This window comes from Orbicella franksi, chromosome 9 (assembly GCF_964199315.1).
Source record: "Orbicella franksi chromosome 9, jaOrbFran1.1, whole genome shotgun sequence".
Taxonomy (NCBI): domain Eukaryota; kingdom Metazoa; phylum Cnidaria; class Anthozoa; order Scleractinia; family Merulinidae; genus Orbicella; species Orbicella franksi.
In genome coordinates, this window is record NC_138153.1 from 29,465,566 (window position 1) to 29,492,965 (window position 27,400).

Consider the following 27,400-nt stretch of genomic DNA (forward strand, 5'->3'; position numbering starts at 1 on the left):
AGCCGTTAGACAGTCAAAAAAATGATAATTTTGATTTTGATCACGTACATTTTTGACATCACAGCTAAACAAGCATTGCTTAATCGGGCTGATTTGACTCCAGCGTCTGTCCCCTGAAATCGGTGATTTTGTCAAGGGGCCCCATTTACTAAGCCCCACATCTTCAAATAATACCCAAGAGAGCTAGTCAGCTGTGAACAATTTATTTTGTTAGCGTAATGTTCAGTTAAATGAAGTTTACCAGAACACTTTAAATATATAGAACGTTTTCATGGACGTTACGGGAATTAGCTCAAATGGTAGAGCGCCCGCATTGTATGCGGAAGGTACCGGGATCGATACTCGGATTCTCCAGACAGTAGATTTTTCCTCCAAAAGACAAAATTCAACTAATTTTCTGGAACATTTTAAAAATAGTATATAGTATTTTAAATTGTTTTAAAATGACAGTAAATGTAGCGCATTGAAATCTCCTTTTTTACTTTATGTAATTTTTGACAAAGGCTGGAAATCCGTTTTCTAAAATTATGAGTCAGTATTCTCTTTTTGAAGAAAAACAATTGATCTACTTCATAACGTATTCAGGGGAATTAGCTCAAACGGTAGAGCGCTCGCTTAGCATGTGGAAGGTACCGGGATCGTTACCCGGATTCTCCAAGGAAATCAAACACATTTTTGCTACTCATTGCAACATTTTTTTGTATTTTCTTTTCTTTTTGCTGGTCTTTTTCCCCTTCTTATCTACTGTTACTGTTATCTCTGCGGGTAGAGTGCCATCATTACTTCTTGATATGAGTCTCCTGCTGTACTACAGTCACTCTGATATCTCCTGGCACTAGAACAAAGGTCCTTGGTCGTTTATTCTCTCTCTCCGCCGAGGTAGGCCGAGATAACGACTCCACGAACTGAAAGGAGCCGACCGAAGGGCCAAGGTCTTGAGTTCAACCCTTACCCAGACCATTACCAATACTTCTTCTTCTCTACCTGACAGCAGGACTTCATTTAGTTTTTTTGTTTTCGGTTTTGCAGTACGAATATCTAAGGCGTTGATCATAACAAACGATAGAAAGAAAGACATCACCAATTTTGGATTCTCTTTTATTCAGTTTCTAAAGTACTATCGATTATCTCATTACTTACAAATTTGTTCTCTGAAGTTACTGAACAGGCTATATTAAGGACAGGAATTATTTTATAACCAAACCCAAGAAACCTTTGTCTGGGGGAATAAGCTCAAATGGTAGAGCGCCCGCTTAGCATGCGGGAGGTACCGGGATCGATACCCGGATTCTCCAAGACACCTTTTCTTCTCATAAGAACACTGGGGCTTTTTTTTAATTTTCTCATTTTTGTTGTTGTTTCTTTCCTCCATATTTTGTTTTTTTTTGCGACAAGCCTACGGTAGAATTCCAAGTAGATTGACCTAACGTTTTCCGCAAAAATCATTCTATTGCTGCTCTATTCTCACTAAAACAAATGTCCAGGGTCGTTCCCCGATATATAACAGATCTGGTTATCCTGCTAAACTAGCTTCAAATTGTCATGTTCTTTTGTGTCAGTATTGTCTGTTTCTTTTCTTGTTAAAGGGATTACTGGAACATCACCGCAGATGATGATCTACTAGATACCGTAATATCGATCATATAAATCTTTAAATCTACTTAATCACACTAATTTGACTCATAAGTTTCTATCAGCAGTTTATTCTGGGGGATTAGCTCAAATGGTAGAGCGCCCGCTTTGCATGCGGGAAGTACCGTGATCGATACCCGGATTCTCCAATGCCAAGTCTTTTGCAACAATAGTAACTTTTTTTTGTCTTTTCTTTCCTTTTTGTAGTTCTCTTTTTCTTATTTATCTGCTCATAGAACGCGGGTAGTACTAGTGTGTCATGACTTCCTGCGCAAAATCACTGTATTCCAGTCACTCTGCTCTCTACTGGCACACGCTAAAACAAAGGTCCTTGTCGTTCACGCTCAGGCTATCTCCAGCAGCCGAGGATGGCGAAGATGACGACCTTGGAGTGTCTGATGTCTCGGGCGATATGAAAGAGAAAAGTTTTGCGAACTGCCACACGCTCACTCTTTACCAGAGTCAATGGTAGCATTTAAAATCCGGTCCTGCAGTAGACTACAAACTAATTTGAGTTCCTATTTCAACAACTATGTGGCAGCAGTTGGTCCGTTAGCTCAGTCGGTAGAGCGTGGTGCTGATAACGCCAAGGTCGTGAGTTCGACCCTCACACGGACCACGACAATGTATTTTTTTTTTAACTTTGTGTTTGTTTTTTGTTGTTGTTGTTTTGTTACGTGATTCAAAAAGATTTTAAAGCTGATGTTCGTCTCTTTTTTCTCAGCAAACGCCTCAAGGAAAACACTGAGAGCAATACCTGGATCTTGAACACAGGCTACAAAGTGGCTGAACTAGATTACAATCTCCATGTTCTGTTGAGTCAATATTCTCTGTTTGAACAGAAAATTGAGATACTTTAAATCTATTCAGTTACACCAACTGCAGCCACTACTTTCAAATGGCAAACGCGTATTCCGGGGAATTAGCTGAAATGGTAGAGCGCCCGCTTCGCATGCGGGAAGTACCGGGATCGATACGCGGATTCTCCAAGGCCAAGTTCTTTGCAACAATAGTAACATTTATGTCTTTTCTTTCCTTTTTGTAATTCTCTTTTCCTCATTTACCTGCACATGACTGTCTGCACAAAATTACTGTATTAAAGTAGCCTACAGTACAGGCGGATTAGCGTGTTCTAGCGCAATACGTTCGTGTATCGCGCTAGAGCCTGCTAATCCGCCTGTTCAGCAGGCTAGTATTAAAGTCACCGTGCTATCTACTGACACTAGAACAAAGGTCCTAGTTGTTCACCCTATATCTCCAGCAGCCGAGGATGGCGAAGATGACGACCTTGGAGTGTTTGATGTCTTGGGTGATATGAAATCCCGAAAGGAGTCTAGCGAACCGCCAAGCATTCATTCTTTCTCGAAATTAGATGACAACATTTAAGATGATTTAAGAATCCAGTCTTGCAGTATTCTAGAAGCTAATTTGTAACAGCAAATTGTCCGTTAGCTCAGTCGGTATAGCGTGGTGCTGATAACGCCAAGGTCGTGAGTTCGATCCCCAGACGGACCACAAATATTTATTGTTATTATTTTTGATACGTGGATAAAAAAGGTTGTAAAGCTGATATTCGTCTCCGTTTCTTTGCAAACTCCTTAAGGACAAACTTGAGAGCATTACCTGAATCACGAACACAGCCTGGCTACCCTGTCTGAACTTACTTACAACTCTCATGTTCTTTTGAGTCAGTATTCTCTGTTTGAACAGGAACTTGAGCTACTTTAAATCTATTCAGTTACAGCGATTGGAGACACAACTTTCAAATAGTTAACGTATTCCGGGGAATTAAATCAAATGGTAGAGCGCCCGCTTAGCATGCGGGAGGTACCGGGATCGATACGCGGATTCTCCAAGGACAAGGCAATAACATTTTTGCTACTCATGGCAACATTTTTGTCGTTTCTTTTCTTTTTGCTGGTCTTTCTTTCCTAATTTATCTCCAGTTACTGTTACCTACGTGGGAAGAGTGCCATGGCTCCCTGCACAAAATCACTCGACTATAGTCACTCTGCTATTTCCAGGCGCTAGAAGAAAGGTTCTTGATTATTTGCTCTCTGTCTCCGGCAGCCGAGGAAGGCCAAGATAACGACCTCACGAACTGAAAAGAGAAGACCGAAAGGCGGAGGTTGTGTTTTGAACCCTCACAAAGACCATTACCAATGATTCTTTTTCTCTACCTGACAGCATGACTTCACGTGTTGTTTTTTAGTATATGAGTATCTAAGGCATTGGCCATCTGCAATGCAAACATTGTATTTGGGGAATTAGCTCAAATGGTAGAGCGCCCGCTTAGCATGCGGGAGGTACCGGGATCGATACCCGGATTCTCCAATGATACTGTTTCTTTTTTATTCTCGTGAAAAAATGATATTTGCTACGCAGCTAAATATTGTTTTTTTAAATAACGTGTTTTTGCTGTTGCTTTCTTTCTTTTTTTACATCTTTTGTCAGAGGCCAACCGTTTAGACACCCAAGTAGATTTCCTAACGTTTTACGCCGAAAAGCATTCTATTGCTGCTTTTCTTTTCACTGGACAAATTTCCAAGGTCGTTCCCCGATATATAACGGATCTGATTACCTTGCTGAACTAGTTTAAAATTGTCAAGTTATTTTGTGTCAGGATTGTCTGTTTCTTTTCTTGTTAATGGATTAACCCATCACCGCAGATGATGTTCTACTAAATACGGTAATATACATCATGTATATCTCTAAATCTACTCAATCACAGTTCTTTCACTCATATTAAAGTTTCCAATGGGGGTGTATTCTGGGGAATTAGCTCAAACGGTAGAGCGCCCGCTTTGCTTGTGGGAATTACAGTGATCGATACCCGGATTCTCTAAGATAAAGATAATTTATTTGTCTTTTTCTAAATGCTATCTGAATAGTTTTGACGAACTAAGAATATAAACTAGATCGTAAGTTCTAAGTTCAACTCGTGTATGCAATGAAAACTGGTAATAAATGTTCACCTTGTTGGAATGTTGCGGTGTTTTTCACTCCGAAATACAAAATTCAGATCTACAGTAATTCTTTAATGTTACCTGGTAAATTACCACTTCTTGAATAATTTTAAAATAGCCTTATTAAGTGTTTTAAAATCACAATAAAGGTAGCGCGTTAATATCTCCTTTCGTTTTCAGCAAAATTTGTCGAAAACATGGATATAGCTTCGCATTATCAGTTTATTTTATTGCATAGCCTTATTTTCATTAAAATACCTGTACAATGGGGGATTAGCTCAAATGGTAGAGCGCCCGCTTTGCATGCGGGAAGTACCGGGATCGATACCCGGATTCTCCAAGATGAAGATAATTTTTTTGTCTTGTTCTCTTTTTTGCGATTCTTTTTTTCTCATTTTTCTACTCATAAAACGAAACTAAATGTGACATAATTAAGTAGGCTAAGCTGTTTCCGGCTAGCTGAATAGCTTTATCGAACTAAGAATATAAACTAGATCGCAAGTTCTAAGTTCAAGGCTCCTCTCAGATTATGAGGTTGTTGTCTTGGCCTTCCTCGGCTGCCGGAGAAAGAGAGTAAACGACCAAGGACCCTTTTATCCAGTGCCAGGAAATAGCAGAGTGACTGTAGTACAGTGACGTTGGGCAGAACGTTATAAATCTCCACCGAAATGCGGTATACTTGAAAAAAAGCACCACACTTGAAAAAATGCGGCACACTTTAGGAATGCGCCACACTTGAAAAATTACGGCACCCTTGAAAAAATGCGCCACAGTAAAAAAAATGGCCGTACTTGACAAAATGCGGCACACTTGAAAGTATGCGCCACACTTGAAGAAATGCACCACACTTAACTTGAAGAAATTCGGCATACTTGAAGAAATGCGGCCGACTTGGAAAAATGCACCACGCTTGAAAAAATCCGGTAACCTTAAAAAATGCGGCACACTTAAAAAATGCGCCGATAAAATGCGGCATACTATAAAAATACGTTACACTTGAAAAAATGCAACATACTTGGAAAAATGCGCCACACTTGGCAAAATGCGGCACACTTGGGAAAATGCACAGTTTTGCATAAAATTGTTTATATCTCCCTTTCTACCGTTTGCCAAAGATTTCGGGAAGTGCTGATGTCTAATGCCTTAAATAATTGTATGGTGTCAGGTAGATAAAAAGAAGTATTGGTAATTGTCTCTGTGAAGGTTGAACTCACGACCTTGCACTCTAGGTCGACTCCTCTCAGATTATGAGGTTGTTGTCTTGGCCTTCCTCGGCTGCCGGAGAAAGAGAGTAAACGACCAAGGACCTTTTATCCAGTGCCAGGAAATAGCAGAGTGACTGTAGTACAGTGACGTTGGGCAGAACGTTATAAATCTCCACCGAAGTGAATAACAGTAACATTCGATAAGTAAGGAAAAAAGACCAGCAAAAGGAAAATAAAAAGACAAAATGTTGCCATGAGTAGCAAAAATGCTTTTGTTTTCCTCGGAGAATCCGGGTATCGATCCCGGTACCTCCCACATGCTAAGCGGGCGCTCTACCATTTGAGCTAATTCCCCGAAATGCGTTTGCCGTTTGAAAGTTGTGACTCTAATTGCTCTAACTGAATAGATTTAAAGTGGCTCAAAGTTCTGTTCAAACAGAAAATACTGACTCAAAACAACATGAGAATTGTAAGCTAGTTCAGGCAGGGTAGCATTTGTTCATGATTCAGGTTGTCTTTAGAACAGTTTGATGGAAAAAGAAAAAGAGACGAACATCAGCTGTAAAATGATTTTCAATCCACGTATCATAAAAAGTGAAACGAAATTTATGTGGTCCGTGTGAGGGTCGAACTCACGACCTTGGCGTTATCAGCACCACGCTCTACCGACTGAGCTAACGGACCAATTGCTGTTACACAAGGGTAAAAACAAAAGGCAAATTCGTAATATTCAGCAGGACCATCTAAATTTGGTAAAGAATGAACGCTTGGCAGTTCGCTAGTACACTGATTTTGTACAGGGCGTCACGGCACACTAACTGCGTTTTATCAGCAGATAAAAAGAAGTGCTTAGAATTAAAACAAAACAAAATGTTACCATGGGTAGCAAAAATATTTTTCTTGAAGAATCCGGGCATCGATCCCTGTACCTCCCGCATGCAAAGCGAGCGCTGTACCATTTGAGCTAATCCCCCAGAACATAACTCTTTTTGAAAACTTATGAGAAAAATTACTGCGATTGAGCAGATTTAGAGACTTACTTGACCTATATTGATCTTTATTATACCATGCCATAGAAAATACAGCCAAACAGAATACAGGAAAGCCGTTGTATATTCGACGGTATTACCCCCAATCTTCCCACCATGCGCTTCGAGCATATGGCATTGATTGTGGTGGCCACTGTATGTCTATGACATGGTATAAATCAGTTCTGTAACGCTATCTTTTACCCTTTAAAATTAACAAAAGCTACCTATAAACAGAGCTCTTAAATGGAGTATTTTGTTTGTATTGTGTCCATTTTCAGTTAATTATTGTAATTTGTTTGGAAAACTAACAGTTTATTACAGTCAGGAGTTACATTCAGGTACTTAAGTCATACAAAAGGCTATGAATTTTTAACCGATGATCACCAAGGGAAAAACATGATCGAGTTGAACACAGCAAAAAAAATTATTCAGCATAATTGTTGACAAATCTGGCAACTGTCTGGTCCGTGTGAGGTTCGAACTCACGACCTTGGCGTTATCAGCACCACGCTCTGCCGACTGAGCTAACGGCCCAGTTGCTGTTACCAAATGTGAAACAAAGAGGACATGTGGTTACTGAATAGTGAATAACCACAATGGTGAATAAAGACTAGTGGAGTTTGGGGATACATGTATCAAAGAAAATGTAAAGAGAAACTTAAACAACGAATTCAGTACTTGTGGCAGTTTGATTTATCTCGCCGCGCCCTTAGATTACGTCGAGACACGAGGCTTACACAAATAAAAAGACTAATTTAAGATAGCTCAAAACAATTTCCAGCAGTTATATTTTGATGGGTCATTATAACCGCTCTTTATCACTTGATGCTAAAATCATTGTATCAACAAACTGCCCAATCATCGCTGAACTCGTTGTGATCATTTTTGTGACACAATGGATTACCATAGCAACAGAATAACCTGCTAAAAACACCCTTAACTACAGCTTTAGGGGCTTATAATTCATACACGACATGGATAATTTTTTATATTATCAAATTTTGATAAGTATGTTAAGATGCAACTTTTGGCAAAGTTGAATTCGGTACATAGGGTTCAGAGCCACCTTAAATTTTTCTTGAATTATTTAAAAATAGCTTTTTTTTTTTTAAGTGTTAGAAGATAGTAATAAAGGTAATATATTAAATGTCTCCTTTTCTATTTTCTGTAAAATTTGACGAAAATTTCCAAATAGTTACGATGTGCTGAATAGTTGAATTTATTTGAATTCAAAACTTTATTTTCATTAAAACACCTGTGCAATGGGGAATTAGCTCAAATGGTAGAGCGCCCGCTTAGCATGCGGGAAGTACCGGGATCGATACCCGGATTCTCCAATGAAACATTCTTTCTTTTTTCTCCTGACAACAACGATATTTGCCATCAGTGAGGTGTTGTTTTTTTTTAATTTGTTCGTTGTTGCAACTCTTTTCTTCTTCTTTCTTTTTTTTTTTGTCAGAAGCTTACCGTAGAAACCCAAGTAGATTCCTCTAACGATTTCGGCAAAAAGCTGCGATTGTATTGCTGCTGTTCATTTCACTGGAACGTATCTCCAAGGTCGTTCCCCGATATACGTGATTATTCTGCGAACTAGCTTGAAATTGTCATTTTCTTTCATGTCAGTACTGTCTGTATATTTTCTTGTTAAAGGGATTAACCGAACACCACACATGATGATCTAGTAGATACCGTAATATAGATCATGTAAATCTCTAAATCTGCTAAATCACAGTAATTTCGATCATAAGTTCCTATTGAGGGACGTACGCGGTCGGGGGGATTAGCTCAAATGGTAGAGCGCCCGCTTTGCATGTGGGAGGTACCGGGATCGATACCCGGATTCTCCAAGGAAAACAAAAGCATTTTTGCTACTCATGGCAACATTTTGTCTTTTTATTTTCTTTTTGCTGGTCTTTTTTCCTTACTTATCCAATGTTACTGTTACTCACTTCAGTGGAGATTTATAACGTTCTGCCCAACGTCACTGTACTTCAGTCACTCTGCTATTTCCTGGCACTGGATAAAAGGTCCTTGGTCGCTTACTCTCTTTCTCCGGCAGCCGAGGAAGGCCAAGACAACAACCTCATAATCTGAGAGGAGTCGACCTAGAGTGCAAGGTCGTGAGTTCAACCTTCACAGAGACAATTACCAATACTTCTTTTTATCTACCTGACACCATACAATTATTTAAGGCATTAGACATCAGCACTTCCCGAAATCTTTGGCAAACGGTAGAAAGGGAGATATAAACAATTTTATGCAAAACTGTGCATTTTCCCAAGTGTGCCGCATTTTGCCAAGTGTGGCGCATTTTTCCAAGTATGTTGCATTTTTTCAAGTGTAACGTATTTTTATAGTATGCCGCATTTTATCGGCGCATTTTTTAAGTGTGCCGCATTTTTTAAGGTTACCGTATTTTTTCAAGCGTGGTGCATTTTTCCAAGTCGGCCGCATTTCTTCAAGTATGCCGAATTTTTTCAAGTTAAGTGTGGCGTATTTTTTCAAGTGTGGCGCATTCCTAAAGTGTGCCGCATTTTTTCAAGTGTGGTGCTTTTTTTCAAGTATACCGCATTTTGTTAAGTGTGGCGCTTTTTTTCAAGTATGCCGCATTTTTTTTTAACTTTGGCGCATTTTTTCAAGTGTGCCGCAGTTTTCCAGGCGTGCTGCATTTTTTCAAGTGTGGGGCATTTTTTCAAGGGTGGCGAATTTTTTCAAGTGTGGCGTATTTTTTCAAGTGTGCCGCATTTTCTCAAGTTTGCCGCATTTTTTAAAGTGTGCCGCATTTTTTTCAGTATGCTGCATTTTTCCACGTGTGGCGCATTTTCTGAAGTGTGACGCATTTTTTCAAGTTTGTCGCATTTTTTCAAGTGTAGCGCATTTTTTCAAGTGTGGCGCTTTTTTTTAAGTGCGCCGCATCAGTTTTCAAGTGTGCCGCATTTTTTCCAATTATGCCGCATTTTTTCAACTGTAGCGCATTTTTTCAAGTGTGCTCCTTTTTTTTAAGTGTATCGCATTTTGGATTCTCGTTTTTTATTTCTAATGTTAAGTTGCAGAGATTTTTGATTATTTTATTATTCAGAAATTCGTTGTCTGAGTTACTGGCTATATTAAAGAAAAAATTGTCTTAAAACAAAAGGAGACAAAACCGTGTCTGGGGAATTAGCTCAAATGGCAGAGCGCCCGCTTAGCATGCGGGAGGTACCGGGATCGATACCCGGATTCTCCAGTGATACTTTCTTTTTTAATTATCTCTGATGACAACAACGATATTTGCTGTTAGTGAAATATATTTTTTTAATTGGCTCTTTTTGTTATTGTTTTCTTTCTTCTTCTCTTTATTTTTTGTCAGAAGCCTACTGTAGAAACCCAGGTAGATTGCCCTAACATTTGCTGCTCTTCATTTCACTGGAATAAATATATAAGGTGGTTTCCCTATATATAACGGATCTGATTATCCTGCTGAGAGCTAGCTTAAAATTTTTATGATGTTATTTTCTGTCAATATTGTCTGTATCCTCTCTTGTTAAATGAATTAATCCATCACCGCAGATGATGGTCTACTAGATACCGTAATATATAGATCGTATAAATCTCTAAATCTACTCAATCACGGTAATTTCACTTATAAGTTTCTGTTGAGGAATGTGTTCTGGGGGATTAGCTCAAATGGTAGAGCGCCCGCTTTGCATGCGGGAAGTACCGGGATCGATACCCGGATTCTCCAAGATCAAGATTTTTGCTACTCATTGTAACATGTTTTTGTCTCTTGTTTTGTTTTGTTTTCTTTTCGCAGTTCTCTTTTCCTTATTTATCTGCTCTTAAAACGCGGATAGTGTGTCATAACTTGCTGCACAAAATCACTGTATTACAGTCATTGCTGTCTACTGGAACTAGAACAAAGGTGCTTGTCGTTCACCCTCTATCTCCAGCAACCGAGGATGGCGAAGATGACTACTTTGGAGTGTCTGATGACTCGGGTGAAATGAAATCTCGAGAGGAGTCTAGCGAACTGCCAAGTGCTAATTCTTTGCCAAAATTAGATGGTAGCATTTCAACTCCAGTCTTGCAGGTGATTACATAATAGTTTGACTTTTAAGTTAACACTTGCGCAATTGCAATTGGCCCGTTAGCTCAGTTGGCAGAGCGTGGTGCTGATAACGCCGAGGTCGTGAGTTCGACCCTCACACGGACCACAAGAATTCATTTTCATTTTTTTATGATTCTCGTGGATTTTTTTTTGGAGTCAGTTTTCTCTGTTAAAACAGGAGGTTGAGCTACTTTAAGATTATTCAGCTATAGGAACTGGAGTCACAAAATGTATACCGGGGAATTAGCTCACATGGTAGAGCGCCCGTTTAGCATGCGGGAGGAACCGGGATCGATACCCGGATTCTCCAAGGAGCACAAACACATTTTTGCTACTCACGGCAACATTTTTCTCTTTTCTTTTCTTTTTACTGGTCTTTATTCATTACTTATTTACTGTTGCTATTGCTTACTTCGGTAGAGATTCTTAACTTTCTGCACAAAATCACCGTATTACAGTCTCTCTGCTATTTTCTGGCACTGCAAAAGAGGTCCTTGGTCATTTACTATCTGTCTCCGGCAGCGGAGGAAGGCCAAGATAACGACTTCACGAAATGAAAGGAGACAACCGAGGAGCCAAGGTCGTCAGATCAACCCTCACAGAGACCATAACCAATACTTGTTTTACTCTACCGGTATACGCGTGTCTAAGTCATTGGTCATCAGCAAGTCCGTAATTCGTTCGCAAACGATTGAAAGGGAGAGGTAACCAATTTTGAATCTGTATTTTATTTGTAAAGTTCGGTTTCAGGGATTATCGGCTATCTTTTTACTTAAAAATTCGTTATCTGAAGTTACTGGATATATTTCCTCAAATGGTAGAGCGCCCGCTTATCATGCGTGTAGTACCTTGATCGATACCCGGATTCTCCAGTGATACTTCCTTTTTTAATTATCTCTGATGACTGCAACGATATTTGCTATCAGTAAATTATTGCTTTTTAATTTGTTCGTTTTTGCTGCTGTTTTCTTCCTTCTTTTGTTTATTTTCAGTCAGAAAATAAACAAAGTGGGTTGCCCTAACGTTTGTTACTCTTCTTTTAAGTAGAATAAAATGTCCAGGGTGGTGACCCGTTGTATAACAAATCTGATTACCCTGCTGAAGTAGCTTAAAATTGTCATTTTCGTTTGTGCCATTATTCTCTGTTTCTTTTCTTGTTAAAGGAATTAACCGCCAATCATCAAAGATGATGATCTGCTAGATACAGTAGTATAGATCATGTAAATTTCTAAATCTACTCAATCACAGTTATTTCCACATAAGTTGCTCATGAGTGATGTGTTCTGGGGGATTAGCTCAATTAGTTGAGCGCCCGCTTTGCATGCTGGAAGTACTGGGATCGATACCCGGATTCTCCAAGATAAAGATTTGTGCTACCCATAGTAGTGTGTCATGACTTCCTGCACAGAATCACTGTATTACAGTCACTCTGCAGTTTTTATGATACGTGGATTCCAAAACATTTCGAAGCTGATATTCGCCTCTCTTTTTTCCTGTAATTTCTAATTCTTCTAAGGACTGAACCCTGAGAACCTCTCTTCATATTAAGAATATGTGAATAAAACAGTTCTGTAATCATAAGGTTTGAGATTTTGCTATGGCTTTCCGGTGCGAAAATTTTTCGGGACCTTCGAGAAACGGGCCCCTGATTACCTTCCTAAACTAGCTTAATATGTTCTTTGCGTTAGTATTGTATGCTTCCTTTTCTTGTTAGACTAATTAACCCATCACCGCAGCTGATGATCTACTAGATACCTTAATATAGATCATGTAAATCTCTAAATCTACTCAATCACAGTCATTTTCCGCCTGATTCTTGCGTACCGGAGGATAAGCTCAAATGGTAGAGCGCCCGCTTTGCATGCGGGAGGTAACGGGATCGATACCCGGATTCTCCAAGATCTAGATTTTTGCTACTCATGGTAACATGTCTTTGTCTTTTGTTTTCGTTTGTCTTGTTTTCTTTTCGCAGTTTTCTTTTCCTTATCTACCAGCTCATAAAACGCGAGGAGTGTGGTATGACTTACTGCACAAAATCACTGTATTACAGTCACTGCTCTCTACTGGAACTAGAACAAAACTCTTTGTCGTTCACTCTCATCTCCTGCAGCCGAGGATGGCGAAGATGACGATCTTGGAGTGTCTGATGACTCGGGTTATATGAAATCCCAAGAGGAGTCTAGTGAACTGCCAAGCGGTCATTCTTTGCCAAAATCAGATGGTGACATTTAAACTCGGGTCCTGCAGTAGATTTCAAAATAATTTGCTTTTTAATTTATCACCTACGTAACTACAATTGGTCCGTTAGCTCAGTCGGCAGAGCGTGGTGCTGATAACGTCAAGGTTTCGAGTTCGACCCTCACACGGATGAATTTCTTTTTATTTTTTTATGATACGTGGATTCAACAACTATTTGAAGCTGATATTCGCGTCTCTTCTTTTCTGCAATTTCTTCTAAGGACTGAACCTGAGAACATGACCTGAATCATGAACATAGGCTACCGTGCCTGAACTCGGTGTTCTCGATTTGAATAGAAAATTGAGCTAATTAATTTAGATCTATTCAGTTACAGAAACGGGAATCACAACTTTCAAACGGCAAACGTATCTGTCCGGGTTCTCCAGGGAAAACGAAAACATTTTTGCTACTCTTTGCAGCATTTTTTGTCTTTTCTTTTCTTTTCGCTGGTCTTTTTTCCCTATTTATCTGTAGTTACTGTTACCTATGCGGTTTGCGTGTCATGACTTCCTGCACGAAATCACTGTACTACACTCACTCTGCTATTTCCTGAAATTAAAAGAAAGGTCCTTGATCGTTTACTTTCTGTCTCCGGCAGCCAAGGAAGGCCAAAATAACAACTTCATGAACTGACAGGAGCAAAGGGCTCAAGAAAATTAGGAGGAAAATTACTGTGACCGAAGGGCCAAAGTCGTGAGTTGAACCCTCACAGAGACCATTACCAATACTTCTTTCTTCTGCCTGACAGAAAGACTACAGTTTTTCAAGTTTAGTATACGAGTATCTGAGGAATTGGTTATCAGCAATTCCATAATTTGTTCGCAAACCAAAGAAAGGCAGATATAACCATAGTTGATTCTGTTCTTATTTGTAATGTTGGATTGAAGAGATTATCGATTATCCAATTATTTAGGAATTCGTTATCTGAGGTAAATGAACTGGCTACATTAAGGAAAGCAATTGTTTAATAACCACAGAAAGGGTAATTGTGTATGGGGAATTAGCTCAAATGGTAGAGCGCCTGCTTAGCATGCGGGAGGTACCGGGATCGATGCCCGGATTCTCCAATGATGCCATCTTGTTTTCTTTCGTGACAACAATGATATTCGCCGTCAGTGAAATATTGGTTTCAATTTGTTTGTTTTTGCTGTTGATTGCTTTCTTTTTATTTTTTGTCAAAAGCCTATACTGTAGAAATCCAAGTAGATTTTCCTAACGTTTTCCGCAAAAAGCGATGCATTGCTGCTCTTCTTTTCGCAGAAACAAATGTCCGAGGTCGTTCCACGATTTATAAAGATTTGATTAATCCGCTGAACTAGCTCAAAGTTAGCAACTTTTGTAGGAAATAAATGTGATTGAGTAGATTTAGAAATTTACATGATCTATATTACGGTATCTATTAGATCATCATCTGTTACGATGGGTTATTCCCTTTAACAAGAAAAGAAACAGGCAATACTGACACAAAAGAAAATGACAATTCTAAGCTAGTTCAGCAGGGTAATCAGATTCGTTATACAACAGGCAACCACCTTGGATATTTATTCCAGTGAAAAGAAGAGCAGCAAACGTCAGGGCAATCTACTTGGGTTTCTAATAGGCTTCTGACTAAAAATAAAAAAAAAGAAAGAAAATAACAGCAAAAACAAACAAATTAAAAAGCAATATTTCAGTGATAGCAAATATGGTTGTGACCATCCGATACCTGGATTCTCCAAGATTAAGGTTTAAGCTACCCATGGTAACTTTTTCCGTCCTTTTTCTGTTTGCAGCTCCTGTTTCCTCATTTATCGTCTCATAAAACGCGGGTAGTGTGCCATGACTTTCCTCCACAAAATCCGTATTACAGTCACTCTGCTATGTACTGGCACTACAACACTAAAGGCCTTTGTCGTTCACTCTCCGGTAGCCGAGGATTGTGAAGATGACGACCTTCCTATCCTATCCTATATCTCTTTATGCCATAAGGCACATAAGGCTTTGACATTCTCTTTCCAACCACTACGGTTTGCTGCGAGGTTTCTGACATTCGCCCATGACTGCCACCCAGCTGTTTTCCTTTCATCTTCAACCATTCTCCTCCATGTTGTTTTGGGTCGACCAGGCCTTCTTTTCCCTTCTGGCTTCCATTCCAGAGCTGTGACGCAATATTCCTCTCTGTCTTTCCTCATTATATGTCCAATCCAATTCCATCTTATACGTCTCGCTCGTTGGTGGGAGATGGTCTGAGGCCACCTTATTCTTAAAATCCTCTTCATGCACTTGTATTGGAAACCGTCCAGCTTCTTTGCTTCTGTTTTCGTAAGTTTCCAAGTTTCACAGCCATACATCAAAACTGACCTAACAATTGTTTTAAACAATTGTACCTTCGTCTTTCTGCCAGTCTCACTGGTGCCCCATATTCTTCGCATCCTATAAAAAGCCTGTCTAGCTTTACTCAGCCTATGCTGTATGTCCTTGGTTGTTCCACCTTTTTTGTCCAGCAGTGCGCCTAACTGACACAAATTCTTCCACCTCTTCTACCTGTTCACCATTAATCTCTAATCGTTGGTCGTTTTTGGCATTCACCCGCATGACTTTTGACTTCTATGCATTGATCTTAAGACCGACTCTTGCAGCTTCATCGGCTAGTCTGTTGGTCTTATCTCTTATGTCGAGGTACCTAGACGACAACAAAGCGATGTCGTCGGTGAACTTCCATCGTATACCAGTTCTTCTACCTTCCGTAGTTCTGCTCATGACCCAGTCAATTGCAAGTAGAAATAGGAAACCAGACATGACACAACCTTACTTTACTCCTGACTGGACTTGAAACCATTCTGTTGTTTCACCCTCATCTAGAACTGCACACACACAAAGTTGTTGTACATCGCCTTCACCAATTCGATAAGCTCTTCTGGGATTCCGTACATTGACATGATGTTCCACAGACTTTCTCTATGTATAGAATCGAACGCTTTCTCAAAGTCTATGAAATGGGTGTACAGAATTGCGTTCCATTCGTTGACTTGTTCAAGTGTATTCCTGAGAGCAAAGATCTGATCAATGGTACTTCTGTTCTCTCGAAAACCTGCTTGTTCCTTCCTCAGGATGTTGTCGACATCTTTTTTGATTCTACTTGTCAACACTCTTCCAAAGATCTTACTGATGACTGGTAACAGTGTAATACGTATCCAATTCGTACATTCGCGCATGACGAAGATGACGACCTTGGAGTGATTTATTTATTCATTTAACCTCGCCTAACTAAAATACTTAACTTATATACAACAAGTGTCTGATGACTCGGGTGATATGAAATTACGAAAGGAGTCCAGCGAACTGCTAAGCATTCATTCCTTGTCAAAATTAGATCAAGGGAAACATTTAAACACCGGTAATTTGGCTTTTATTGTAACACATAAGGAACAGCAATTGGTCCGTTAGCTCAGTCGGCAGAGCGTGGTGCTGATAACGCCAAGGTCGTGAGTTCAATCCTCACACGGACCACAAGAATTTATTTTCATTCTTTTATCATACGTGGATTCAAAAAGATTTTAAAGTTGATGTTTGTCTCTTTCCCCCCCCCGCAAATTCGTCTAAGGACAACTCTTAGAGCATTACTTATATCATGAACACAGCCGGACTACCCTATATGAACTTGCTTACAATTCTCGTGGTTTTTTTTGGAGTCAGTATTCTCTGTTAGACCAGAAAGTTGAGCGACTTTAAATCTATTCAGTTGTGGGATCTAGGGTCACAAAATGTATTCCGGGGAATTAGCTCAAATGGCAGAGCGCACGCTTAGCATGCGAGAGGAACCGGGATCGATCATGTCGATATCCGGATTCTCCAAGGAACACAAACTCATTTTTACTACACATGGAAACATTTTTCGCTTTTCTGTTCTTTTTTCTGGTCTTTATTCAGCACTTATGTACTTTTGCCATTAATTACGTCGGACTCTGTCTCTGTCTTCGGCAGCCGAAGAAGGCCAAGATAACGACTTCACGAACTGAAAGGTGACGACCGAATGGCCAATGTCGTCAGATCAACCCACAGACAGACCATCATCAATACTTCTTTTACTCTACCTGACAACAGGACTTAGGATTTTTTCCAGTATACGCATGTCTAAGTCATTGGTCATCAGCAAGTCCGTAATTCGTTTTCAAACGATAGAAAGGGAGAGGTAACCAATTTTGAATCCTCTGTTTTATTTCTAAAGTAGGTTTTCAGAGATTATCGGCTATCTTATTATTTAGAAATTCTTTATCTGTATTTATTGGCTATATTATCTCAAATGGTAGAGCGCGCGCTTATTATGCGTAAAGTACCTTGATCAACATCCGGATTCTCCACTGATACTTTTTTGTCTCATGACCACAACGAGATTTGCTGTCAGTGAATTATTGCTTTTAAATTTTTTTTTTGGCTGCTGTTTTCTTTCTTCTCTTTATTTTTAGTCAGAAGCCTAGATACCGTAATATAGATCATGTAAATCTCTAAATCTACTCAATCACAGTTATTTCCCACATAAGTTGCTCATGAGTGTTGCGTTCTGGGGGATTAGCTCAAATATTAGAGCGCCCGCTTTGCATGCGGGAGGTACCGGGATCGATACCCGGATTCTCCACAATTAAGATTTTGCTACCCATGTTAACATAGCTTCTTTTCTGTGTGCAATTTTTTTCTCCTCTTTTATCTGCTCATAAAACACGGGTAGTGTAACATGAAATCCTGCAAGAAATCGCTGTTTTATAGTCACTCTGCTATCTACTGGCGCTAGAACAAGGGTCCTTGTCGTTCACTCTCTGTCTCCAGCAGCCAAGGATGGCGAAGATGACGATTTTGGAGTGTCTGATGATTCGGGTGATATGAAATCCCGGAGAGGAGTCTAGCAAACTGCCGACCATTCAGTTTTTGTAAAGATTAGACCACGGATAAAATCTAAATTCCGGTCCTGCAGTAGATTATTTTATTTTAACTTTCGCGTAACAGGAACTGGTCTGTTAGCTCAGTGGGCAGATCGTGGTGCTGATAACGCCAAGGTTGTGAGTTCGACCCTCGCACGGACCACGAAAAGTTCGTTCTATTTTTTGTGATATGTGGATTCAAAATCACTTCACAACTTGTCTCCTTTTCTTTTTCCAGGAACTCTTCTAAGGACAACCCTGAGAGTATTACCTGAATCATGAACACAGGCTACCCTGTCTGAACTTGTTTACATTTCTGATGTTCTTTTGAGTCAGTATTCTCTGTTTGAACAGAAAATTGAGCTGTTTTAAACATATTCAGTTATTTCAATTGGACTCACGACTTTCAAATGGCAAACGTATTCCGGGGAATTAGCTCAAATGGTAGAGCGCCCGCTTAGCATGCGGGAGGTACCGGGATCGATACCCGGATTCTCCAAGATCAAGATTTTTGCTACTCATGGTAACATGTCTTTGTCTTTTGTTTTGTTTTGTTTTCTTTTCGCAGTTCCTTTTTCCTTACCTACCTGCTCATAAAACGCGAGGAGTGCGCTATGTCTTGCTGCACAAAATCACTGTATTACAGTCACTGCTCTCTACTAGAACTAGAACAAAACTCTTTGTCGTTCACTCTCTGTCTCCAGCAGCCGAGGATGGCGAAGATGACGATCTTGGAGTGTCTGATGACTCGGGTTATATGAAATCCCGAGAGGAGTCTAGTGAACTGCCAAGCGGTCATTCTTTGCCAAAATCAGATGGTAACATTTAAAATCCGCTTAGCATGCGGGAGGTACCGGGATCGATACCCGGATTCTCCAAACATTAGTTTTTTTCCTCCAAAGGGCAAAATTCAACTTATTTTCTTGAACATTTCCAAAGTATCTTATTGCATAAAATTTTCGCGTCATGTTTATTTCGCGAATTTCGCGATTGAAAAAAAAAATCGCGAAATTAAAGTAACGCGAACAATAAGTGTCGCGAAATTAAGTGACTTTCATTATGTTACTGTTGATATATAGCCCGGCCGTTGTGTTTTTGTTAATTTTGAGGTTATTGTACCTTTGATAGAATCGGTTTACTAAAATTCAAGGACAGTTTTTTATTATTTTCATTTATTTTTATAATTACATTACATTCATTAAGTTACATTTAAAAAAAACAGGAACTTTTACCCGCGTACTGTAAAGTACTTACATTATATACTATACTTGACTCTACACCTACATTGTATATTACACTATCACACACTTTTACAGTACACAGTAATTTACTTAATCACTTTACATACTACTTTTACATCCACATTGTATACTACACTACTTTACACTACTTATACTTAACGCCCGAAACGGTTTTAGGTGCAGGGATCCCAACCAGTTCTTACTTAACTTTATAAAGATGCTGCTTTTAGCCCTCCCCCAAATCTACACACGTGTATTTCACTTGTGGAAAACTATCGACTTGGACAGTGTTTGGGTTGGAGATTCTCGCCCATATAAACTTTCTTTTCTCTCGTAAGTTCTCGCGCGTTTAGAAATACGGCACACTCGCGTTTTAGGTGCAGGAATCCCAACCAATGCTCATCTAACTTTTAAAAGATGCTACTTTTAGCCCTGCCCCAAATCTACACACGTGTATTTCATTTGTGGAAGTCTATTGATTTGGACAGTGTTTGGGTGAAAGATTCTCGACCATATCAACTTTCTTTTCTCTCGTAAGTTCTCGCGCGTTTGGAGATGCGCCACACTCGCGTTTCAGGTGCGGGGATCCCAACTAATGCTTAAAAATGCTACTTTTAGCCCTCCTCCAAATCTACACACGTGTATTTCACTTGTAGAAGTCTGTCGCTTTGGACAACGCTTGGGTTAAAGATTATCGCCCATTTATATCTTTTTTTCACTTGCGTGTTTTCGCGCGTTTAGCGACGCGGCACACTCGCGCTTTTTTGTGTGGGGATCCCAAACTATGCTTAGGGCGCTCTTTAAAAATGCTAGTTTTGGCCCTCCCCCAAATTTACACAAGTGTATTTCACTTGTGGAAGTCTATCGATTTGGACATGCTTGGGTTAGATATTCTTTCCCACGTCAATTTTCTCCCGCGTGTTCTCGCACGTTAAGCGAGGCGGCACACTTGCTTTTAGATGCGGGGATCCCAAACTTTGCTTACCTCGCTTTTTAAAGATGCTAGTTTTATCCCTCTTCCGAATCGCCAATGTGTATTTCATTTGTGGAAGTCTATCGATCTAATTGGTGCTTGGGTGGATATTTTTGACGATGTCAATTTACTTTTCTGTTGTCTTTTCTCGCCCGTTTAGCTATGCGGCACACTCGAACTTTTGTTTTCTCTCTCGGGTGTTTTCACGCGTTTAGAGATACGCCACACTCGCGATTTTTGTGTGGTGACCTCAAACCATGCTTACTGGACTTTTTAAAGATGCTGCATTTAGCCCCTTCTCAAATCTACACACTTGTATTTCACTTGTGGAAGTCTGTCGCTTTGACAATGCCTGGGTTAAAGATTCTCGCCCATTTATATCCTTTTTTTTCACTCGCGTGTTTTCGCGCGTTTAGCGATGCGGCACACTCGAGTTTTTGGTGTAGGGATCCCAAAGTATGCTTACGGGGCTCTTTAAAAATGCTACTTTTTGCCCTCCACCAAATGTACACAAATGTATTTCACTTGTGGAAGTCTGTCGATTTGGACAGCGCTTAGGCTAGAGATTCTCGCCCATATCAACTTTCTTTTCTCTCGTAAGTTCTCGCGTGTTTAGAGATGCGCTACACTCGCGTTTTACGTGCGTGAATCCCAACCAATGCTCACCTAACTTTTTAAAGATGCTACTTTTAGCCCTCTTCTAAATCTACACAAGTGTATTTTACTTGTGAAAGTCTATCGATTTGGACAGTGCTTGGGTGAGAGATTCTCGACCATATCAACTTTCTTTTCTCTAGTAAGTTCTCGCGCGTTTAGAGATGAGCCACATTCGCAGTTTTGGTTTCGGGATCTCAAACTATGTTTACTGGACATTTTTAAGATGCTAGATTTGGCCCATTCTCAAATCTACACACGTGTATTTCACTTGTGGTAGTCTGTCGCTTTGGGCAATGCTTAAGTTGGAGATTCTCGCCCAAATCTAGCGTCTTTAAAAAGTCCAGTAAACATAGTTTAAGATCTCAAGACCAAAACCGCGAGGGTGGCGCATCTCTAAACGCACGTAAACTTACTAGAGAAAATAGAGTTGATATACGCGAGAATACCTTACCCAAGTACTGTCCAAATCAACACACTTCCAGAAGTCAAACACACGTGTGTAGATTTGGGGGAGGGCTGAGAGTAGCATCTTTAAAAAGTTAGGTAAGCATTGGTTGGGATTCCTGCTCCTATAACGCGAGCGTGACGCATCTCTAAACGCGCGAGAACTTTCGAGAGAAAAGAAAGTTGATATGGGCGAGAATCTCTCACCCAAGCACTGTCCAAATCGATAGACTTCCACAAGTTAAATACGTTTGTGTAGATTTGGTGGAGGGCCAAATCTAGCATTTTTAAAGAGCTTCGTAGACATACTTTTTGATCTCCACATCAAAAACGCGAGTGTGGCGAATCTCTAAACGCGCGAGAACTTACGGGAGAAAAGAAATTTGATATGGGCGAGAATCTCTTCCCCAAGCACTGTCCAAATCGAAAGACTCCCACAAGTTAAAAAGTACACATGTTTAAATTTAAGAGAGGGCGAAAACTAGTATCTTTAAAAGTCCAGTGAGCCTAATTTAAGATCCCGACACCAAAAGTTCGAGTGTGCCGCATAGCTAAACGCGCGAGAAAAGACAAGAGAAAAGTAAATTGACATCGTTAAAAATATACACCCAAGCACTGTTCAAATCGATAGACTTCCACAAGTGAAATACATGTTGGAGATTTGGAACAGGGCTAAAACTAGCATCTTTAAAGGGCGAGGTAAGCAGAGTTTAGGATCCCCACATCTAAAACGCGAGTGTGCCGCCTCGCTTAACGTGCGAGAACACGCGGGAGAAAAGAAAATTGACATGGGAAAGAATATCTAACCCAAGCATGTCCAAATCGATAGACTTCCACAAGTGAACTACACCTGTGTAGATTTGGGGAAGGGCCAAAACTAGCATTTTTAAAGAGCCCCGTAAGCATAGTTTGGGATCCCCACACAAAAAACGCGAGTGTGCCGCATCGCTAAACGCGCGAAAACACGCGAGTGAAAAAAAGATCTAAATGGGCGAGAATCCTTAACCAAGGCATCGTCTACAGCGAGACTTGCAGAAGTGAAATACACTTGTGTAGATTTGGAGGAGGGCTAAAAAGAGCATCTTTAAAAAGTTAAGTAAGCATTGGTTAAGATCCCCGAATTTAAATCACGAGTTTGGCGCATCTCTAAACGCGCGAAAAGTTGCGAGAGAAAAGAAAGTTGATATGGACGAGAATCTCCAACCCAAACACTGTCCAAATCGATAGACTTCCACAAGTGAAATACACGTGTGTAGATTTGGGGCAGGGCTAAAAGTAGCATGTTTAAGAGGTTAGGTAAGCATTAGTTGGGATCCCTGCAGCTATAACGCGAGTGTGGCGTATCTCTACGCGCGTAAGAAGTTACGAGAGAAAAGAAAGTTGATATGGGCGAGAATCTCCAACCCAAACACTGTGTAAATCAATAGTTTTTTCGCAAGTGAAATACGCGTGTGTAGATTTGGGGGAGGGCTAAAAGCAGCATCTTAAAAAAGTTAGGTAAGCACTGGTTGGGAACCCTGAACCTAAAACGCGAGTGTGGCGTATCTCGAAACGCGCGAGAACTTACGAGAGAAAAGAAAGTTGATATGGGCGAGAATCTCTCACCCCATGAGGGGACGCAAATGACTTCTACTGTAAGTATCTCTTCCCGGTGTTTTTTTTTTCAATTCTATGACAACAGGGCTGTATTCCTCTAAGGCTGTGGGTGTAATTCGTAAAAACACTGAGTTCCTATAAATCATTTAGAAATTCTTCGTTCCAGTTCAAATTTATGTTGCTGGCACATCGGTGGGCACTTTATATGTAGACCGGGATGTAAGACACCTTAAAACTATTTTTACTGTTCATGATGCACTGCTACGTTAGTCTGCTTTATAAATATTTAACTGCTCTAGTCGAGTTTTTATTTCAATATGATTAAAGGTTCGTTTTATGCGTCCATATTAAAAATGATGCAAAGTTGTCAATTTCAGTAATTTCAATTTGGAGAAAAGGTCCTGTTAGTACCTTCTTGTTACTTGATGAAAGTTTTGCGGGGTTTGTTTTACCAGGGCGCTGCATGACGTTTCTTGGAATAAGCTATACTTTCCCTAGTTGAATCGTCATCAGTTTATTGTACGTTATTCATGTTAGTGATTGGAAAAATAATTATACTTTCGAACCTTAGTTCCTCTATTCTCAGGGGATGGGGGATGGGCCCACTTCTTTCGGAGGTCGTTACTTACGGACCTTTACGATTCGTTGCGTGTACGAGCTATTGGCCAAGCGATTGGCCAAGCCATTGGTAACCGTGCATGGTCACCTAAAGCACTGACAATCTATCTTAGCTCCATGTACTAAGTTTCTCCTCGCGCTTTTTTTTGCCATCAGCTGTGTAATTGTGCGATATTTTCTACACAATAACTTCAATTGCCGAGCATGATAATACTGCACGTGGCTTCCACTGCCAACGACATACTCAGACAAGTATTCCAGATCATCTGAGCTTTTATTCCTTAAGATTTGTTTTAGATTGATTAATCAAACGCTCCTTTACCCTCGAGCAAGTATCTCGATGCGAGCTCAGAGTTTCTTGTGACGGCTTTCATTGGGTAAACAAGACATTTACGTCTGCTCGCCGCGCTCAACATCCATTCGTAGGCACTTTGGTATCTTTATTTTTAGTTCGTAGATCTGAACTTGGTTGAGGGGGAGAAGCAGAGGAAGGTCCATGTTGTGTAATTCGTTCATCATTGCGGGATTACTTGATTTATCGGCCTTTCCCGGTTTTGTCCGCTCACGTTTTTTTCTTGCCCAAGTCTTTCTCCACGTATGTTTAGACGTAATCCGATATATAATGACCTTGTTTTGTTCCAGATTATTGGCGTCGGTGGAGTCCGCCATCATTTGAAAACATCGGGAATGACTCGAACGCACTGTTTACATTTAAAGCACTATTAATATCGTGACTTCATTTTAAAGCTTGTCTCATACTCCATCGGCCCTTTCTGGTTTATTTTTTATTTAATATCATCGACATGTCACTGAAACAGATTTTGACGCCTTCCTTGGCTGCAAGACGAAGAACCTTAGTGAGAGTATGTAAGGAATACTGGGAAAATTTCCTACCATTTCTCTGCGGTACTTACAGTAGAAGCCCCGTGCGTCCCGTCATGTTAAAGTAACATTGCCAAGGAAATAAATTGTGTTAGTCAAAAACGCGAACATAAAGTGATTCAAAATACAAACTTTTCGCAAAATCGCCGAGTTTAAAGATGATTTCCGGTCCGTACTGCGCAGTCTCAGCACCCTAATGTTTATCAACATCAAAAAAAACCTCACTCGACAAAATGCGAATCGATGTTATTCGTTATGGACCACATACCTTATCTTTGAGGCCTTTCAAATTCTTTTTCCAACTGCTTCATTGATTTTTACAGCTGCAAAGTCGTTTCGTCAAGTGATATGAGAAAGAACGAAGCATAAAGCTTCCCGTGGCTTCGCGTAAATAACGGCAGTTGAAATGAAACTTTGAATTTACCTCATGTATGTAGTTGCGAAATGTTCACATTTTGTGACGTCATGCATGAAACAAAACAAAAACGTAATTAACTTTCCAAAGTGCGCAGTACGGACTGGAAATCATCCTTAAGTGTCGCGAAATATGCGCACCTCAAAATCGCGAATTAAACGTGTCTCAAAAGATCTTCAAGTAAAACGACAGTAAATGTAGCGTATTGATATCTCCGTTTTTATTTTAATTAATATTTGACAAAAACTGGTCATGCGTTTTCTCAAATAATTTCCTAGTTATTAAGAATCTGTACTGTGGGTCATATAAATTTACTTTTTGATTCAGTCTGGGCTCAATTACATCATTACATTTATTGCGTTCGTGAAGTGTCCAAAGCGAGGCTCGCTTTGACGTGACAGGTGACATCTTAACCGAATGCTCCAAGAGCTTCGTATCGCAATATCAGATCTTACTCTACAAGTATTAAACACAATAAAAAGAAATAAAAGAATCAGGACATTTTAACACAAGAGTTAAGCTTAGATATTTACTAGTTATGTTGCTTCGTTGAGCATCCTCTTTATCCAATTGCTTGTTGTTTACCTTACCTTCGAAGTTCTGCTAACGAAGCTTCCTTTCTTTCTTTTCAATATCTGAGGTGTTCTTGAGAACTAGTATGAACCTTTGGATAATTTGGCTACCTTTCATGCTATAGAATTCGTGGACCGACCCGTTCCGAAAACACTTGACATCTTTGTGTGTAAGATGAGCGTAAAATGCATGATTCTTTCCAAAGTTTTCTTCAGAATTAAAATCAGCATTCTGTAAATAATGTCGTTCGCGGAAGCGTAAGCTGTTTTCAATTCTCATCCCAAGTTTCCAAGCTCTACGCTGGGAACGGCTGGCACTATGGCTTCCCATTTGGCGACTAAGAAAAAGAACAGCCCGTATTTTCTGCTTCGAACTTTCCTGTTTTGTGTGATTTCTGATGAGTTCCTGTTGAAGTTTTGGGTTAGTGCTGTGCTCCCGTTTTAAGTTTTGTTTTGGTATTGTGGGTTTCTTAGAGTATTTCTGTTTAATTTTTGTGTTAATGCTCTGGGTTTTTGATATTGTCTTAAGTTTTGTGTTAATGACCATGCTCTAAGTTATGTGTTCCTGTTCTGAGTTTTGTGTTAGTATTGTGGTTTTCTAGGGTGTTCCTGTAGAAGTCTTGGGTTAATTTTCTAGGTTTTGTGATTCCTTTTTAAGTTTTTTGTTCATTTTCTGGGTTTTATGATTCTGTTTTCTGGGTTCAGTTGTGTTAGTGTTGTGGGTTTTGTGGAGTGTTCCTGTTTACGTTTTTGGTAAGTGTGCTGGGTTTTTTGTTAATGTTCTGGATTTTGTGATTCTGTTTTGTGATTTGCGTTAGTATTGTGGTTTTTGTAGCGGAGCTCCGGCGGCCCGAAGGGCCGCCAAGCGGAGCCCCATACTCATACAGGAGAGAAAAGGAAACCCATGAGTTGATTTTCTCATGGTTATCATGGCTAGCGGTATTGCTCGTGGGCGCGTACGCACGACGGCGACGACGACGACGACGACGACGACGGAGTCGCGCAACATGGCCGCCATACTCCAAATAATAGGTTGACAGAGACATGCAGTCTTGGTTTACCGTGTACTTCTTTGATATTGGACATCCATGTTATGATCAATTGACACCTGTCAAAACAAGGTATCCGCTGACCAGTATCACGTGACCATATCGCGGGCTCAAGTTTACAGCTTAAAGAGTTCGCGTGTTTTTTTGAAGTTGACCGCTGACCAAGTGCTGGTTTTCGATTGGATCGCGGGCTCATCTCAGGTTAACTTGTTGAAAACAGGGCAGGATTGTTCGGAAGCCGGTTAACGCTAACCCAGGATTAAAAGTTAACCGAATTATAACTTTTTTTTCTATACAAATGTTTTTTGCTGCTTTGTTTTGTGTATATAGTGATTATTAAAACTCAAAACAGAAGGCCAAACAATATACAGAAAACCGTGCCGCAAAGCTACAAAACTGAAATCAAAATTCTACCTTCTCCTTGGTTATTTGGCTCTGAACAACGCGGCCCAGGAGCTACGCTTTTAGGCTGGCCTAAATCTATATATTAGAGTGTTCCTGTTTAAGATTTGAGTTAGTGTTCTGGGTTTTGTGTTCCTGTTTCATGTTTTTTGTTAATTTTCTAGATTTTTTTTTTTTTTTGCGGTTTGTGTTAGTATTGTGGGTTTTCTAGAGTGTTTCCACTTAAGTTTTGAGTTAGTGTTCTAGGTTTTGTGTTCTTGTTTCAAGTTTTTTCTTGTTAATGTTCTCTGTTTTATTATTCCGTTTTGCAGTTTGTGTTAGGATTGTGGGTTTTGTAGGGTGTTCCCGTTTAGGCTTTGGGTTACCTAGTGTTGTGTGCTTTATATTCCTGTTTCAAGTTTTGGGTTCGTGTTCTGCGTTTTGAGTTCCTGTTTTGAGTTTTGGGTTAATGTTGTGGGTCGCGTTATTCTGTTTTGTGGTTTGTGTTAGTATTGTG

At 40.0% G+C, this 27,400-nt stretch overlaps 2 protein-coding genes and 11 non-coding genes across 13 annotated transcripts; 8 read left to right on the forward strand and 5 right to left on the reverse strand.

The window, feature by feature from the left end:
- Nucleotides 1-2,178: 2,178 nt before the first annotated feature.
- Trnai-gau (transfer RNA isoleucine (anticodon GAU)) lies at nt 2,179-2,251 on the forward strand. Its single transcript has one exon. It is a non-coding gene; the product is annotated as a tRNA-Ile (tRNA).
- A 1,642-nt stretch (nt 2,252-3,893) lies between these two features.
- Trnaa-agc (transfer RNA alanine (anticodon AGC)) lies at nt 3,894-3,966 on the forward strand. The gene has a single exon. It is a non-coding gene; the product is annotated as a tRNA-Ala (tRNA).
- A 2,119-nt stretch (nt 3,967-6,085) lies between these two features.
- On the reverse strand, nt 6,086-6,158 carry Trnaa-agc (transfer RNA alanine (anticodon AGC)). The gene has a single exon. It is a non-coding gene; the product is annotated as a tRNA-Ala (tRNA).
- A 256-nt stretch (nt 6,159-6,414) lies between these two features.
- Nucleotides 6,415-6,487, reverse strand: Trnai-gau (transfer RNA isoleucine (anticodon GAU)). The gene has a single exon. It is a non-coding gene; the product is annotated as a tRNA-Ile (tRNA).
- Nucleotides 6,488-7,295: 808 nt separating this feature from the next.
- On the reverse strand, nt 7,296-7,368 carry Trnai-gau (transfer RNA isoleucine (anticodon GAU)). The gene has a single exon. It is a non-coding gene; the product is annotated as a tRNA-Ile (tRNA).
- A 730-nt stretch (nt 7,369-8,098) lies between these two features.
- Trnaa-agc (transfer RNA alanine (anticodon AGC)) lies at nt 8,099-8,171 on the forward strand. The gene has a single exon. It is a non-coding gene; the product is annotated as a tRNA-Ala (tRNA).
- A 437-nt stretch (nt 8,172-8,608) lies between these two features.
- On the forward strand, nt 8,609-8,681 carry Trnaa-ugc (transfer RNA alanine (anticodon UGC)). The gene has a single exon. It is a non-coding gene; the product is annotated as a tRNA-Ala (tRNA).
- Nucleotides 8,682-9,987: 1,306 nt separating this feature from the next.
- Nucleotides 9,988-10,060, forward strand: Trnaa-agc (transfer RNA alanine (anticodon AGC)). The gene has a single exon. It is a non-coding gene; the product is annotated as a tRNA-Ala (tRNA).
- Nucleotides 10,061-10,954: 894 nt separating this feature from the next.
- Nucleotides 10,955-11,027, forward strand: Trnai-gau (transfer RNA isoleucine (anticodon GAU)). The gene has a single exon. It is a non-coding gene; the product is annotated as a tRNA-Ile (tRNA).
- A 4,079-nt stretch (nt 11,028-15,106) lies between these two features.
- Nucleotides 15,107-15,571, reverse strand: LOC145498613 (uncharacterized). Its single transcript, XM_081478512.1, has one exon. The coding sequence runs from the start codon at nt 15,569-15,571 to the stop codon at nt 15,107-15,109; it is 465 nt and encodes a 154-aa protein (XP_081334638.1).
- A 426-nt stretch (nt 15,572-15,997) lies between these two features.
- LOC145498614 (uncharacterized) lies at nt 15,998-16,354 on the reverse strand. Its single transcript, XM_081478513.1, has one exon. The coding sequence runs from the start codon at nt 16,352-16,354 to the stop codon at nt 15,998-16,000; it is 357 nt and encodes a 118-aa protein (XP_081334639.1).
- Nucleotides 16,355-16,576: 222 nt separating this feature from the next.
- Nucleotides 16,577-16,649, forward strand: Trnai-gau (transfer RNA isoleucine (anticodon GAU)). Its single transcript has one exon. It is a non-coding gene; the product is annotated as a tRNA-Ile (tRNA).
- Nucleotides 16,650-18,481: 1,832 nt separating this feature from the next.
- Trnaa-agc (transfer RNA alanine (anticodon AGC)) lies at nt 18,482-18,554 on the forward strand. The gene has a single exon. It is a non-coding gene; the product is annotated as a tRNA-Ala (tRNA).
- Nucleotides 18,555-27,400: the final 8,846 nt, after the last annotated feature.